General features: G+C 38.9%; 1 protein-coding gene across 1 annotated transcript in view; it reads right to left on the bottom strand.

The window, feature by feature from the left end:
- SCFD1 (sec1 family domain containing 1) overlaps positions 1–14,441 on the bottom strand; it is a 49,725-nt gene extending 35,284 nt beyond the window's left edge. Inside the window, exons 1-8 of the mRNA XM_053979573.1 lie at positions 14,388–14,441; positions 9,150–9,220; positions 8,351–8,439; positions 7,246–7,336; positions 6,363–6,485; positions 5,221–5,308; positions 1,491–1,580; positions 273–328 (exon numbers count right to left, since the gene is read on the bottom strand). Of these exons, the coding sequence (XP_053835548.1) occupies positions 273–328; positions 1,491–1,580; positions 5,221–5,308; positions 6,363–6,485; positions 7,246–7,336; positions 8,351–8,439; positions 9,150–9,220; positions 14,388–14,418 (639 nt within the window). The 5' untranslated portion in view covers positions 14,419–14,441. The remainder of the gene's footprint in view (positions 1–272; positions 329–1,490; positions 1,581–5,220; positions 5,309–6,362; positions 6,486–7,245; positions 7,337–8,350; positions 8,440–9,149; positions 9,221–14,387) is intronic.
- Positions 14,442–14,977: the final 536 nt, after the last annotated feature.

Here is a 14,977-nt window from a genome sequence, read left to right on the forward strand (position 1 = left end):
AATGCCTCTTAGAAAATCTTGATAAAATCTAGATTAGGAATAATTATTTATATTTAAGTTTCTCATTATCTGATTCCCTAACATTACAGTTTCTACTGAGGTTCTGTGGAACTGAAATCTGAAAGGAAAGTGGATGTATCTCTTTGCCAGTTTTATTTCCTTCATAAGGAAAAGGATACAATGACATTAGATCTCTGTCTAGTACTGAGAAAATAAAACTGATGTTTGGAAAGTTGTAAACCAAGATAGGTGTTTAGAAAAACAGTTCTTACCACTGCCACCATTTCAGCTGCAGTTCCTCTTGAGCATCTGATTATAGGTATAGCCCCTAATAAAAGATACGTTGACTTCTATGTGCATTTTCATTTTCAGATTCTTTTTTATTCTTTATTACTTTTTATAAACAACTTTAACTAACATTCTGAGATTAAATACAAACTTACATTAAACTTTTCTCTTGCAGTTTTTATCTATGAAACAAAAAATACTATATAGAAATATTAAATAAAGTTTTACAGAAGTGAATACTCCATACAACAATTTATGAGAAATAAAGTATATACTAGAAAGAAAGCTCATCCACTGTTGGAGGGGAAAACTATCTCGTACAGATGCATTAGAAGTTATTTTCCAAAGGTTAGAAGTCCCTTGAACACAATAATAAGTATTATACCACCACAATATATATGTTAAAATTCACTGCTATATCCAGGACTATGTATCTATGGTAATGCTATTTTCAACAGCATGTTTTCCATTGGCTTTCAGGTTCAAAATATTTAGTTACTGTTTCTCACTTATCTATACAAATATGAAAATTCCAAACCCAAAGATTTTAAGTGATTGAGGAAAAGACATTAATTTGTATCACACTAACACCTGAAAGAACTGAATAGGTCCAACGAAATCTCTCTTGAACAGACTCCCCCATGGCAGTCCCCAGCTCCTCTTGTAGGAAAGCTATCTCAGATGGAACAATTTTAGTTACAACTTAAGTTAAATGTCAACACTATGAAAAAGGTATCAGCTAAGCATCAAGGAAACTCACAATAAAATAAGTAAACTTAATATATCTTCCTTTAGGAAGTTATTTCAGTTAGATCTTTGCAGGGTTTGTGTGAGGAGCTTTTTTTTCTAATTCTGTGGTGTTTAGGAGTTGATTTTTTTTTTGAGAATAACAAATCCAAACTCAAAGCACTATTATCTTCATTGCAAACTAGGATTTTTTTAAAACAGTGAATCCAAACCTTTGTATTTCAGTATTCTCCTCCCATTGGTACTGAAGACTAAGACTCAGCTCCCATGAAGGCCAACCTTTATTGTACTTTGCAGTGATATAAAGCAATAATTTGAGCAAGATCATTATCCCACCCTGTGAATTACTGAGATTTCAGTAACAGATCTAATTCTGCTTTTAATTTTCTATATGAAATCACTAGACTTCTAGTTATCTCACTGAATATGGAAAATGCTAGAATTTGGAAACTTACCAAGTGTAACAAAAAAACAGAAGAGACTATCAACAATAGTGTCCATTATAGTTTCCATTTCTGTGTCTGTTATATCTGGTCGGTTAATGGCTAAAACAGTGTGGAAAAAAGAATTGGGTTAAATAAGTTTATGCCATTTTAATAGTAAGAGAACAATCCTCTTCTTATCTGATGGCTGTTAGTAGTCAACAGCTTCTCTTACAGAAGAGATTACATCCTGAAATGCTCCTCTCAGCACACCTGTTAAGTTTCCACCCCCTTTTTTTTCCTGAGAAAAAAAACTGGCAGAACTTAATTACTGCTTACTGTATAAGGTCAAACACTATACAATAATTTCCAAATCTCTCTCACTGCACAGGTATCTTTTGGATTGTTAGTATTGCATAAACAAAAACCTGCTAAGAAACATGTTATACAAGAGAAATGGCCATCCACTTGGCTAACATTTTTCAGGAAGAAAATCCCCAAGAACTACTTGTATAAAATAATTAATTATAGTATGCAGTTATCTATATTTAAAATTTCTAAATCCCACCTCTTGTATGGAGATTCCTTTTTTTTCTCATGAATTTACCATCAGTCTCTAAATTAGGGGTAATTCCCAAGTTATGAAACATTTTACTTGACAGATAAGAGAGATTTCCTTCCCACATTTACGTCAGAACAGAAGATATGCAGCAACATTTCTCTTAAGTAACTAACCTTGACAAGAATATAATAGCCAACAGGAAATATCAAACTAAATCTTATCACAGATCTCAAGTCAAGCACTATCTCAGGATTCATGCCATAAATCCTATCCTTGTTTTACTTTACCTTTAAAAATTTCTTACATAATTACCTATCTTATCCTCTTTCCTCAAAAATTAATTTCAAAGCTCTAAACATTAATAAGCCTTCCATCCTAAACTTATGCATGGGCAGCTATAACCATTCTCGAACTTTAAAGACGCTTTTTCCCCCCAGCTTTTCCCTGTAAGAACTTTAGAGACATGGATTATATTTCAGCAACTACACTTAGTAAGCTGAAGTTTTGACTAGGCAGCAACAGAAGTTTCAGGCTTCTGAAATATCAGCACCAAGAAAGGCAGACCATTCCCAATATCTGTATTTTTCTATAATGATAAAGCTTTGAAGAAATTCACTGGGGCTATCATTCTGTAGTTATCTCCAACTCACGGTCTCCCAGTTTACAGGGGGGAAATAACCTCATTTTTACTCTCTTGCCTTTTCTGATTTTAAAATTTATTTCCCATCCTGTTAATATGTTTAAAGTACTCATTTCTGACGTTCCAGTAATCTGCACACTGTCAATGCCTTCTAATTTTGTCTACCATGCACATTTTATGAGCACATTCCTTTTCTTGTACCATAGCAACCAACACAGATACTTAATATTCCTGCTCCTTAGATCAACCTTTGAGAAACTTCATTAAGAATCTTTTGGTAAAATATTTTACCATGTTTTCCATAAGTTTCTCTATCCACTCTAACAAGCTTATGGGAAATGCATCTATTACAGAAGAGTAAGCATAGGTCTCTTACATTTTCCTATTGTACTACAAAATTCAACCAAATTGTAAGGAATGGTAAAGAAGCACTCAAATAACATGAAACAGGATGTCTCAATTATCAACTTTATACCAATATGACTCAATTACTCTTTCTTATACATTGTCTTAGAAAAATAGAATCAGAGGGAGCCTGAGGGATTAACTAGTTGGTCCTCCTTTTCAAAGATGAGTTAAACCCATGTAATTTCTGTATCTAAACCAATTCAAAGAGCTTCCCAGTCATAAAAATACCATAATATTTACAGGTAATCTAATATTTCACTATTTTTAAAGTTAGAAAGTGCTCCTAATATCTGATCAGAAACTTTCTTCTGCATTTAAACTCATCACTTCTTGTCCATTACTAAACAGAGAGAATGTATTGTGTCCTTTGTCTAGGAAAGTCTTTCACACAATTGAAGGATTTTATATTGCTTATTTGTCCTGACATTACCTCTCTGTAAAAGCAGTCATACAGCCAAGTAATCAGGAAACTGAAAAGTAACCTGTTTTGTGATATTTGTTCTTAGTTCACCCATTCAGATATATTTGTGGTCACACACAGCAATGCTGCTGCAAGAATAGCAGCCATCTTTAAGTACCCTCAGATTTACACTGACTTTTGTAGACTATGAAACTGGCAGTCTCCTGCTCTCCACAGGCAAAAAAACCCACTTCTTCCTCACCTCTGCACTCCTACTGCCTGTCTGTGTCAGATCTAGAAATCACACAAGGAGACAGATCAGCTACCAAGCTCTAATGGAAAACTCATCACTCTCTGTGGGAGATCAGATTTCTGTTCATGAGCTTTTGGAAAGAGCCCACTTCTACATTGGTTTAAACATGCTGCAAATTTCACAGCCCAAGACAGGAAAACAAGCCAGATAGAAACTGATGGGTGTAGAACATTTTCAGTTATTTTAGTTCAAATTCCTTGTTAGCATAAGGAATCTTATGACAGTCAATTAAGTATCTTTATATACACAGGAACACATCACAAAACAATTACTATTAAAACTCTTCAACATCAGGTTTTAGTGAAAAAAATTAAATCTGCTTTTCAAACAAAAATCCCTTCATTCTGCCAATGGAATCAATCCCCAGTGTGAGATACAACTCAGTTATTATGGATCCAGTTTTAAAGAAAGGTACTGACATCAGATATTCTGCAAGAAAGGAGAAAAAATTCACTGCTAAATATTAGACATACAGAGACTTCTCATTTCTGTCTGGTCACTAGGGAGTATTCTATGCACCAAGAATTAGCTGTGTGACTTTGTAGCTACACTAAAGCAATGAGGAGCTGCTGCAAAAATAGGACTATCTTGACTTCTGCTTCTTCCCTTTCATTGCATTTGTACATCACACAAGTGAGTTGGTATTTTCTAAGGAATGAGTCAATTAAATTTCAGACCCTGCAGGTCTGAAATTACTGGTTCTGATGTAAAAAACAGGAAAAGTACAGCAGAAGCAGCCAGACAACATACCCTGTAACATCCAGAGTATGGGGCAGGAATGGTAGTTCTCTGTACATTTAGCACACTGAATGGGTCAGAGCTGTACCCAAAATCAGCACAATGGAGGAAAATCATGTGAACAATTATGACAACTAGTATGTATGCTGTCTTGAGCTGCCATAGCACCAAGGGAACTGACCTACGGCAGCCACTTGCTTTTCCTGCTAGGTTCCAAACCAAATTCAACAGAAGTCTGAAGAAAAAAAAAAAGAGCTCCAGGAGGCTGACTTCACTTGCAACTCTGAAACTTTATGAAGAAGCTGACATGCTTGGCTCACATGCTTGCAGAAGCAATCAGTATTGCTTATTGTCTAGAATGCCCTTTCCCACCCACAGTGACTATCTACATATGAAAACAATATGTAATTTTTCCAACATTATTTGTTATGTGCTATTATCCATAAATATCTATACCATACTTGTTATTTAAAAATATGTATTTACTTTTCAGTATCACACTCACCATGTAATAAAAGATGCTGAAATTAATATCTAAGAACTGCTTCTTTCATGATTTTACATATCTAACAGATTATCCTGAATCCTGAATTCTGAGCAGATCAAAGCAAAATGAAGTAATTGTTGGTTATTAGCTACAACTTCAAAAGTGAATTTCAACTTCAGACATTCCTGTATAATTTTTACATAAATTCTACTTACCACGGTATGAAACAAGTTCTTTGTTTTGGTTACACAATACAAACATATCATCTTCTAAAGTAATAAAATTAAGATATTGATCGAACACCTAGAAAGTAAGGAATAATGGTCAGAATAATACAGAGTGAAACATAAAAAAAAATTATGTGATTTACTGCTACATTTTACAAAATTATCTATTAAAAAAATGCAATATATACTTTATGAATTAAAAAGCCTTTGTAAGGGTTGAGCGATTAATCCCAAATATTAGAGCACTGGAAAGTGCCAGAACTGCTTCTGTGCACAAAGTTTTAGCAGCCAAGTATCACTGAAAAAACACACATGGAGGACATTTCAATATTATAGGTTCACTTTTTATGAATATGAAGGACTACAACATAATCTGCACTGAGTTCTCAGGCTGGAGAGAGGAAAGAGGTCAATATCTGACCAATAAGACATTACAGCTCATGAATTCTAATTATTCTGTAACACACCTGTGGCATTCAGGAAAAAAATTAAACTCCTATATATCATAAACTATTAATGAGACATCACAACTGAAAAACAGATTTAAGAAAGCTAGTTTACAGTGCTATACTAATTTCCTGCTGCTGAGGACCTAAGGCTTAAACAATACTAGTAGTGTTCATTTTATTTCACAACGGGTTCTTTCTCTCATGCCAGTAGTACTAACTGAAGTGAGAAAAAGTGAATGTATTTAAGTGTATTACTTAGTAATTTACAGGTTTTGGTACAGCCATTCAACAAAAATAGAAGTAAATCCCTATCACATGCCTTTAAATCATAAAGGCACAGGAGAGTACTCAGTAAAAGTGTGTACATATGAAATATTATTTCAAATGAGAACTGCACTCCTACTGCTCTTTTTGTTTATTTTGGAGATAATACATAAACATATATGCACTGAAAGCATTCATTCAGCTGATGTGATCAGGAATCCTCTGAAACCACTGCATTTTTCCTCTTATCATTTAGCCCAAAAGTGCAACACTTTGACTTTTGACAGCTGAAGTATGGTACTAAGCTGTATTACTGGGATGACTGTAGGTTCTGTTTTTATCCCCAGAATGCCTGAAAATAAGAATACAGTGAGACCTTTAATGGTGCTAATATTAGGTACTGGGGGAATTTCTTACCTTAGCCACTTGAGTAACTGCATTAGCACCTATAGCAGCATTAGCAATATCTTCCAATTTACTTCTTGAAATGGCAGAAATGAAGTTTAAATAGTAAGACTCATAAAGCTGGTTTCGAAGATCCTAAAAGAAAGGAAAATTGTCCTGAATAAGTACTAATACATTCCTGACTAATTAAAAGAAGAAATCATACTTTTACTATGTAATGTTACAGTTACCCACAATCAAACGAAACCTTCAGAAGTGCTTAGCTGTCTGTTCATGCAGCTCTACACATGGTGTTTTGATTACATATCCAGATATAAACAATTTACCCCAAAACTGCAAAAAACCAGGAAATGCCATTTAAGCAGAAAGGCAACACTTACTATTCCACACCTTACTGCTGACCAAAAATACTCTTTGCTCTTCTCCTTACTTTGGCAAAGATGTCAACCTTCCATCCATTTCCTCAGCAGAAATGTGAAAAATTGAGGTTAGCCTAATCCAGTCTTTCCACTCAAAGCAGTATCAAATGGTGCAGGTTGCTTAGGATAGTGTCCAGTCAGGTTTTGAACCTCTCCAAGGATGGAGACTCCATAAACTCTCCAGGCAATCTGTTCCAGTATTCACCCACCCTCATTAAAATAGCTTTTTCTAATGTTAAATGGAATATTTGTACCCACTGCCTCTTGTCTTTTCACTCCCCAAACTCTCTCTGAAACACACAAGACATGTTTACCCTTCTACTTGCTGGGAAATTGAAGTTTTGCATAATAATATTTTGGGTAATATTTTTCTGACAAATACGTGCTAGCAGTTACAGTCATATTCTGGTGAGTGCAGGATTACTTCACACACCTTGTTGTGTGAGCTCTTTTGAAATATTACAGATGCAAGTTACCTGGCATATTCTGTCAATATTTTCTTCTGTTGGCATTACAAAGTAAACAGCTGGAACATCTGGAATAGCATCCCGATCTGAATGCAAAAGCCTGACAGGAAGAAAAAAGACATCTCCAATGTGTTTTTTCTCTGATATGTATAAAATTAAGAAAGTTAAAGAAATTATTTATTTGTACAGACAAATGAAATTTCCTACTATTTCCTTCTATATTTATCTAGAGTTTTAGCAAGAAAAGAAATCACATTTGTGTATTTTTTGGCTGAATATATTAATAGATGTGTTCAAAGTTTATTCAAAGTTGAGAAAAGGCTTTACAAATGTTCAAAACCAGATTATCCATTCAGAGGAAGCTAAAATACTGCATCCACAAAGTTCATATGTGAACTGTTGATGTGGTAAAACCCACTATATTTAATTCTATTAAACTTGCCTTTCCTGCATGAAGACAAGGTGCTTACATGTTTTTCTCATGTTTCTGCTGATGTGTAAGGTTGAACTGTTTCCATTTCTAGCCTTCACTTAGCAAAAGTTAATAAACTTGGAAAAAAATACACGTATGTTCAAAGTTTCTTCATGACTATTACCACAGCTAAGGAATGACAATGGACTAGGTAAATGTAATCTGGGGAAAAAGACATGAGAAATATCTTAAAATAATACCTGAAGGTTTCAGATGTTTGACAGCAGACAAGTAAAATCTATGCGTAAAAAGATAAAGCAAAGAACATACACAGTCCTATGAAAGTTTGTGCCAATATAATTTTAACATATGTGATTGTAAAAAGATTTGTAGAGACAAATGCTCAATCTATCTGTGTCACCATTAAATGACCAGCTCCAAAATAATACCTACTGGATAATTTTTATTTTTGAACAAGGGCCTCCTGTTTTGAGCAAGAAATCCTAGTGAACAGTGTTTGGAATGATCTCTCCACTCCCTGATTCTGTGTAATGGCATCTGATTTTAGGAACAAGTCAGTGTATAATTTTTATTCTAGCAGTTATTTATTCAATTATTTTTCATTGATTTGTTAATTATTTTGGGGAATATTAAATAATGTTCTTTTTAGAAAATAATTCCCAATTTTTTAAAAGTACTTACAGATGCAAAGTGATTCCCATATCCCTCAGCTCTTTCACTGACAGCAAAGGTGAAATGATATCTTGGCCAAATCTGTCATAAATGAGAACCTGAAACAGATATGCATCATCTTATAAAATGCTGCAAAAAGTGGATACTGTAGAATACTGTGGATACAGGAATTGAGATTTAGGGAACTACTACCCTAACTTCAAAAGTGCTTCAACATCTAAACATCTACCAATTTATAATAAACCATTAATTTGTCATGGACTTCCATTTATGCTTACAAATAAATAAAATATAAAAGAAAAAACAAGGGGAAACTCAGTGATAAAGGGGAAAAAAGAACCATCATTTCCATCTCCTGAAAAATGTCTTGTCAAACAAAAGTTTACTGTTTGAAGTTTGTTATTGCATATGCAGAGTTTTCTTGATTGCATTTTGGAGAAAACAAAAGGGAAATCAGAAGAGAAAATAGGAATTAGTGAAAAAAGACAACAGATGAAGAGACAGAATATATGCTTTGTAGTAGCAAAAACTCCTCATGACCTACAAGTTATATTTTAAAGGTAATAAAGCTAGCCTGAGCTCAGATTCTTCATGCTATCAATAGTTCTTCCATTTGAATGGGCTTCTTTCTGACTCTGGTATTTTTTCAGCAGTTCTGATACACAGTTCTGTGTATTTACAATACAGGAAAAATATTTTGTAGATGTTAATAACACAAGAAAGATGAACTTGGTTTAGTTAAAACCTGAAAATCTGAACTTTTCTGAACACCATAAAATTCTCACATTCCAGTTCCAAAAGTTCTTACCTTCCATACTGGTTCTCCTGTGCTGTTTTTAACTGGAGGAACATTGAAGTTCAGCATACGTTTTAAAGCCACTGGAAAATAAAGCCAAAGAATGCTTTACTCTCTTTACACTTCAACAACAGTGACTAAAGACTTTAGCAGGATTTTATTATAATTTCATTTGAAAGGAATACCATCACAAAATATAAATACAACAAGTCACATTTTCATTATTTTTATGCAGCTTTGACTGACAAGTGGCTCACATCTGCTAGAATTTATGGACTCCAGAGGACACAGCAAAAGGTAAAGAAGCAAGTTCTAAAACATTAAATCTCCTTAACTATACAGGCTCTATTCTAACATGGTTTGCCTTAAAAATAATTCCAGTATCTTCCTGAAGGTGCATCCTGTCCAGTGGGAACTAGTTTGCTTTATTTCCCGATCTGCTTTTCCTACCCCACAGGAAAAACACTGTACACACCAAACAAAAAATACCTTTATGCTTGACTAAAATCAATACACAGTTTGAAAGATTTTGAGAACTCATATGAAGAAATTGCTGGTTTAAGGAATACAAAAATACCCTTAGTTTGTAGCAGGAAAACTCTCTGAAAGATGAATGAACTTTAACTTTCCATTCCACATACAAACCAAAGCAGATTGTTTTACCTACGTTTAATTTATAAATCTATTATGTAATGAATCATTCCTCATTTATCTGACTAAACAACACAGTACATGCTGCTCTCCCATCTTTGACTAGCAGCACAAGACTATTCGTGCTATAGTGCCGGTTCACTTAAATCTCGTAACAAAATCATCACAGAGTTTTGCAGAGGAAAAACTTGAAGAAATTAGAGTGATGGATACCAATTAGCTCATAAATGGAGAGCAGTAGAAACAATTAACTTCTGACTCTGGCTCAATGAATATAGTGCAGTTCCTGGGACCTACAGTATCACAAAACATCTCAGGCTGGAGAGGACCTTGGAAGACCTCCAGTCCAACCTCCTGCCTAAGGAGGCTCAGCTCTGAGGCTAGGCCAGGCTGCTCAGACCTTTATCCAGTCAGTTCTCCACAGATGGAGATGCCACAACCACACTGTGCGACCTGTGGCACTGACTGTCCTTGTGGAGAAAAAAGCTTTTCCTTACATCCAGTTTGAACACCTTGTTTATGTTATGCAATTTATGCATGTTGTGCCTCATCCTACTGCCATACACCACTACAAAGGGGCCTGGTTCCATCTTCTCACTGCTGCCCATAGGTATTTGGGAGCTGCTGTAGCGTCCATCCTGAAGCCACCTGGAGAAAACTCCAGGCAGAACAAGCCTTAGTGCTACAGCCTTACCAGAGCCTCTGACCACTTTGGTAGTCCCTGCTGACTCCCTCCAGCTGATGGTCCACGAGGACTCCCTGCAGGTCTTTTTGACAGAGCTGCTCTCCAGTCTGGCAACCCCCCACGCTGTTGCCTGTATGCACAAGGGGTTCTTCCTTTACAAGGGCAGGAATTTGTCATCGTTACATTTAGTAAGATTTCTGCTGGCCCATTCCTCTTGTCCATCTAGATGCCTCCAAATGGTAGCTCTGCCCTCAAGTAGAAGAGATTCCCCTAGTTTGCTGTCACTTGCACACTTAATCAGAGTACACTCTGACAACGCCCTCCAGGTGACTGATAGACATTTTAAACAGGAGAGGTCACAGAATACACTCATGCAGGGCTCTAGTTGTTACAAGCCTCTAAGTAATTATGTGTGATTAATCACAAACCCTTTGAGTCTGACCATCCAACCAGTTTTTTTAACGTAGCTAGTTGTTCATGCATCTAGTCCATGACATCCTAACTTGGATATAACACCACGGTGTCAAAAGCTTTGCTGAAGTCAAGGTAAATTAAATACTGTCCTGTTGCCTACAAACCCAGTCATTTTATCACTGAAGGCAATTAGGTCGGTCAGGCATGATTTACCATACATAAATTCATGCATGCATTTTCCTTCATGTGATGAGAAGTATTTTCCAATAGGATTCATTCAATGATTGACTCCAAAGTGACACTAAGGCCTGAAAGCATTTGTAGGTGAAGACTGAGGGAAAGGCAGCACTGGTTACCTCAGCCCTATCTGTGTCTCAGTCTATCTGTGTCACCATTAAATTACCAGCTCCATTTAGCAAAGGTCCAACCTTTTTTATTATTTACATTTTTGCTAACACTAATGTTGCAGCAGAAGCACTTATCCTTTCTCGAGATACATGTTGCACAGCTCAACCTCAGTGGAACTCTGGCTTTCCTAATATCATCTATCCATGGCCAGGCAGAGTTTCTGATGCCCTGCTTCCTCCTGCGTACTGCCCTTTCAAACGACATTACTAGAAGTGAAACACAAATGTGGGAAAATCCAAGCTAGCACTGAGTGCTGAGTCTTGATGGACTCCAGCCTTCCTATGACTTGATTAATAGTTTTTCCTTTTCTTTTTTAAACACCATGAAGCAGCTCTGAAAATTAATTACAGGCTACTCCTGGATTCTTTGGCCCCTCGCTGCTGATGACATCTTCAGCCATATGAGCAATTTTATATAAAGCTGTATGGTTATGTGCTTTGGTACTACCAGAGCTGAAGCAGCTGCATTGCAGAATTTATCATCTAAAGTAAAACTTGGCATAAGCTCTCTGCTAAGAAAGAGTAATCAGACTAGTAACGTGCTGTGACAATCATGTCAACATTCAGCAAGTGTCAGAGTTCCTTTTTTGTATTCATATTGTAATTTCATTTATATTAGTGCTGAATGTTCTCTGGGGCAAGGATCAGGTTTTTACTGTGCTTGCACAATGATATGCTTTTGTTATGAAACCAATCCTGGTTATGAACCAGGATAAAGGTCACAACAGATGGTGCACATACATGGTAAGACCATAACTAAATGATAAGAAACCTTTTTCTGAGTACATTTTAGTTGTTGAATCTAGCTCCTCGGAAAAGACCTCTTTAACAGAAGACAAAATGGATTCAGTTGTAAAGGCTGACTGAAATAATCAAGTAACAATTGGTGACATGGACAGTGGGACTGAGTGCACCTGCAGCAAGTTTGCCAATGACATCAAGCTGTGTACGTCACCAAATCACAGAATCATTCAGGCTGGAAAAGACCTTTGACTGATCACCACTCTGTCAACCAGACCATAGCACCAAGTGCCATGTCCAGCTGAACATCTCCAGGGATGGTGACTTTACCACCTCCATGGGCAGTTGCAGTTCATTCCAATGTTTAACTCTTTCCATGAAGAAATTCCTCCTCAATAAGCTGGAGAGAAGGGAGGCCATCCAGAGGCACCTTGACAGGCTCGAGAGGTGGGCTTGTGTAAATGTCAGGAAGTTCAGCAAGGCCAGGTGCAAGCTCCTGCAGCTAGGTCGGGGCACTCCCAAGCACAAATAAGAGGCTGGACAGAGAATGGATTTAGAGCAACCATGAGGAGGACTTGGGGGGGTTGGTGCATGGGAAGCTTGACATGACCTGGCAATGCACCTGCACTTGCAGCCCAGAAAGCCACTGTATTCTGGGCTGCATCCAAAGCAGTGTGGCCAGCAGGATGAGAGAGGGCCCCCTCTGTTTTCCTCTGGTGAGATCCCACCTGGAGTACTACGCCCACATCTGGGCCCAACAAAAGAAGAACTTGAACCTGTTGGATTAAGTCTGGAGGAGGAACACCCTCCTCTGGATGATCAGAGGAATGGAGTACCTCTCCTATGAGGAAAGGCTGAGAGAGTTGGGTTTGTTCAGCCTGGAGAAGAGAAGGCTCCAGAGAGATCTTATAGTGGCTTCCACTACCTAAATGGAGTTACAAGAATCCTGGAGAGGGACTTTTCACAAGAGCATGTAGTGATAGGACAAGGGGGAATGGCCTTAAATGGAGACAGTAGGTTTAGATGAGATATAAAGTAAAAATTCTCCCTAGGAGGGTTGTGAGGCTCTGGAACTGGTTGTACAGAGAGGCTGTGGATACCCCATACCTGGAAGTGTTCAAGGCCAGGCTGGATAGGGCTTTAAGCAACCTGATTTAGTGAAAGGTGTTCCTGCCCATAGCAGGCAGGGAGTTAGAACGAGACGATCTCTAAGGTTCCTTTCAACCCAAACCACTCTATGAACACCGTGAAACAGAATACAAAAGAATAAAGCTGTACAGAATACGAGCTCAAATAAAATAGGCTTTATTAGAAAGATAGCAAAGAGAAGATAAGCAAAGGACTTCAGAAGAACATCAAATAGCACTATCAATGGTAGAAGGCAGAGGAATGAGATTACAAAAAAGTAGACTGGTACCAAAAAATTTAGCATACTAGTAAAATACTTAAGGTCCATAGAAACTGTGACTGATATTTTAGGCAGATGGTTTGAAACATTTCATGCCAACTAAACGCATCCAGAATCCTCTATAACACCAAAGATACTGCAGCTGTCAAGGAGAAAGTGTCATGATTACAGCTTAACTACTGATTACAAGTTTGGCAAGCAAGGGAAGTAGAAGACTACGGAGATGACATTCCCTGTGCTTGAGGAGTATGTCCAAGGCTTTACGAAGCAGCATCAAGGCAGAGAAGAATCAGTTAAGGACTCTCAACAATGTCTAAGAAGGGACTAAACTAACAAACCCTTTACTCACACAAATCCTCATGCACAATTGTTGTTATTAACGTATTCCTAATTTCTGGAGGGTCAGTACACGCTTGGATGCCCCTGTATTGTCTTAACATGAATATGATAACAGCAGCTTTATTTTTGCACCATTAAACGCTATTTCCCGCCGATCCTTCCCACGAGCAGAAAGAAACCGAAACGGAGGGAGCGCTCCCACGGCCGCGGCAGAAGGCACCGCTCACGGCCCGGGCCCGGCCAAGTCCCGCCCCGGGGTCGCCTTCCACACCTCGGCGGCACCTACGGCCACGTCCCCGGGGCCTGGGGCCCAAGCGGGGCCGGGGACCCTCTGCGAGAACTGCGGCCCGAGGCTCCGGAGTCCCGCCGCCCCGGGCCCGCCGCCGCAGAGGCGAGGAGAAGGCGGTAGAGGGGCCGCCACCCCGTTGCCGGGAGACCCAAGCCGGGTGAGAGGGCGCGAATTCCCGGCGGAGGCGCCCGCAGCCCGCCCCGCGGGGACAGAGGCAGGCGCAGCGGCGGCGGCGTGAGGCCGGCCCCGCTCCCCCGCCCGAGCGCCGGGAGGGGCCGGTGCCGCCCGCGCGGCGGGACCGCGGGCGGGCGCTCACCTGTCTGCTTCTCCCGGATCCCGGCCGCCATCTTCCCGCGCCACCGGCCCGGCCGCGCCGCCCCGCCCCGCCGCCGCCTGCGCAGCCGCCGCGACACGTGGCGAGCCCCGGGCCGGGGGCGGGCCCGGCTCCGCGGCAGCGGCGAGCCAGGAACGGCCGCTGACGATTGAAAACACAGGCCCGTGCTGTGCCCCGGCTGAGCACAGGGCGGGGGCCGGCCTTTTGCACCGCTTTTTTATTGAGTGGGTGGTAGGTTATGCTTTCGGACTGAAGTTTCAAGAAGAAATAACTGAAACAGCTTTGATAATGACCACCTCATGACTAAATAGAAGGACTGATGTTTCAAAACCAAGGATCTAGCTACAAATAAAGTAATGAAGTTTTAGTCAGTTACCGCAATGGAATATAGTTACAAATTTGCTTCTCTTAGCCACAGGTCCCTTGCTTTTATACCCTTACAGCATTGCCACGGGGAAAGAGCCGCCTTGTCCGGATCAGCTTTGGATACAACGGAGAAACATGCCGTATACACCTTTATGTAAATCCACAGGTACACAAATGAAACTACAGAAAATAGTGATAACACTTCT

This window comes from Vidua macroura, chromosome 6, assembly GCF_024509145.1.
Source record: "Vidua macroura isolate BioBank_ID:100142 chromosome 6, ASM2450914v1, whole genome shotgun sequence".
Classification (NCBI taxonomy): domain Eukaryota; kingdom Metazoa; phylum Chordata; class Aves; order Passeriformes; family Viduidae; genus Vidua; species Vidua macroura.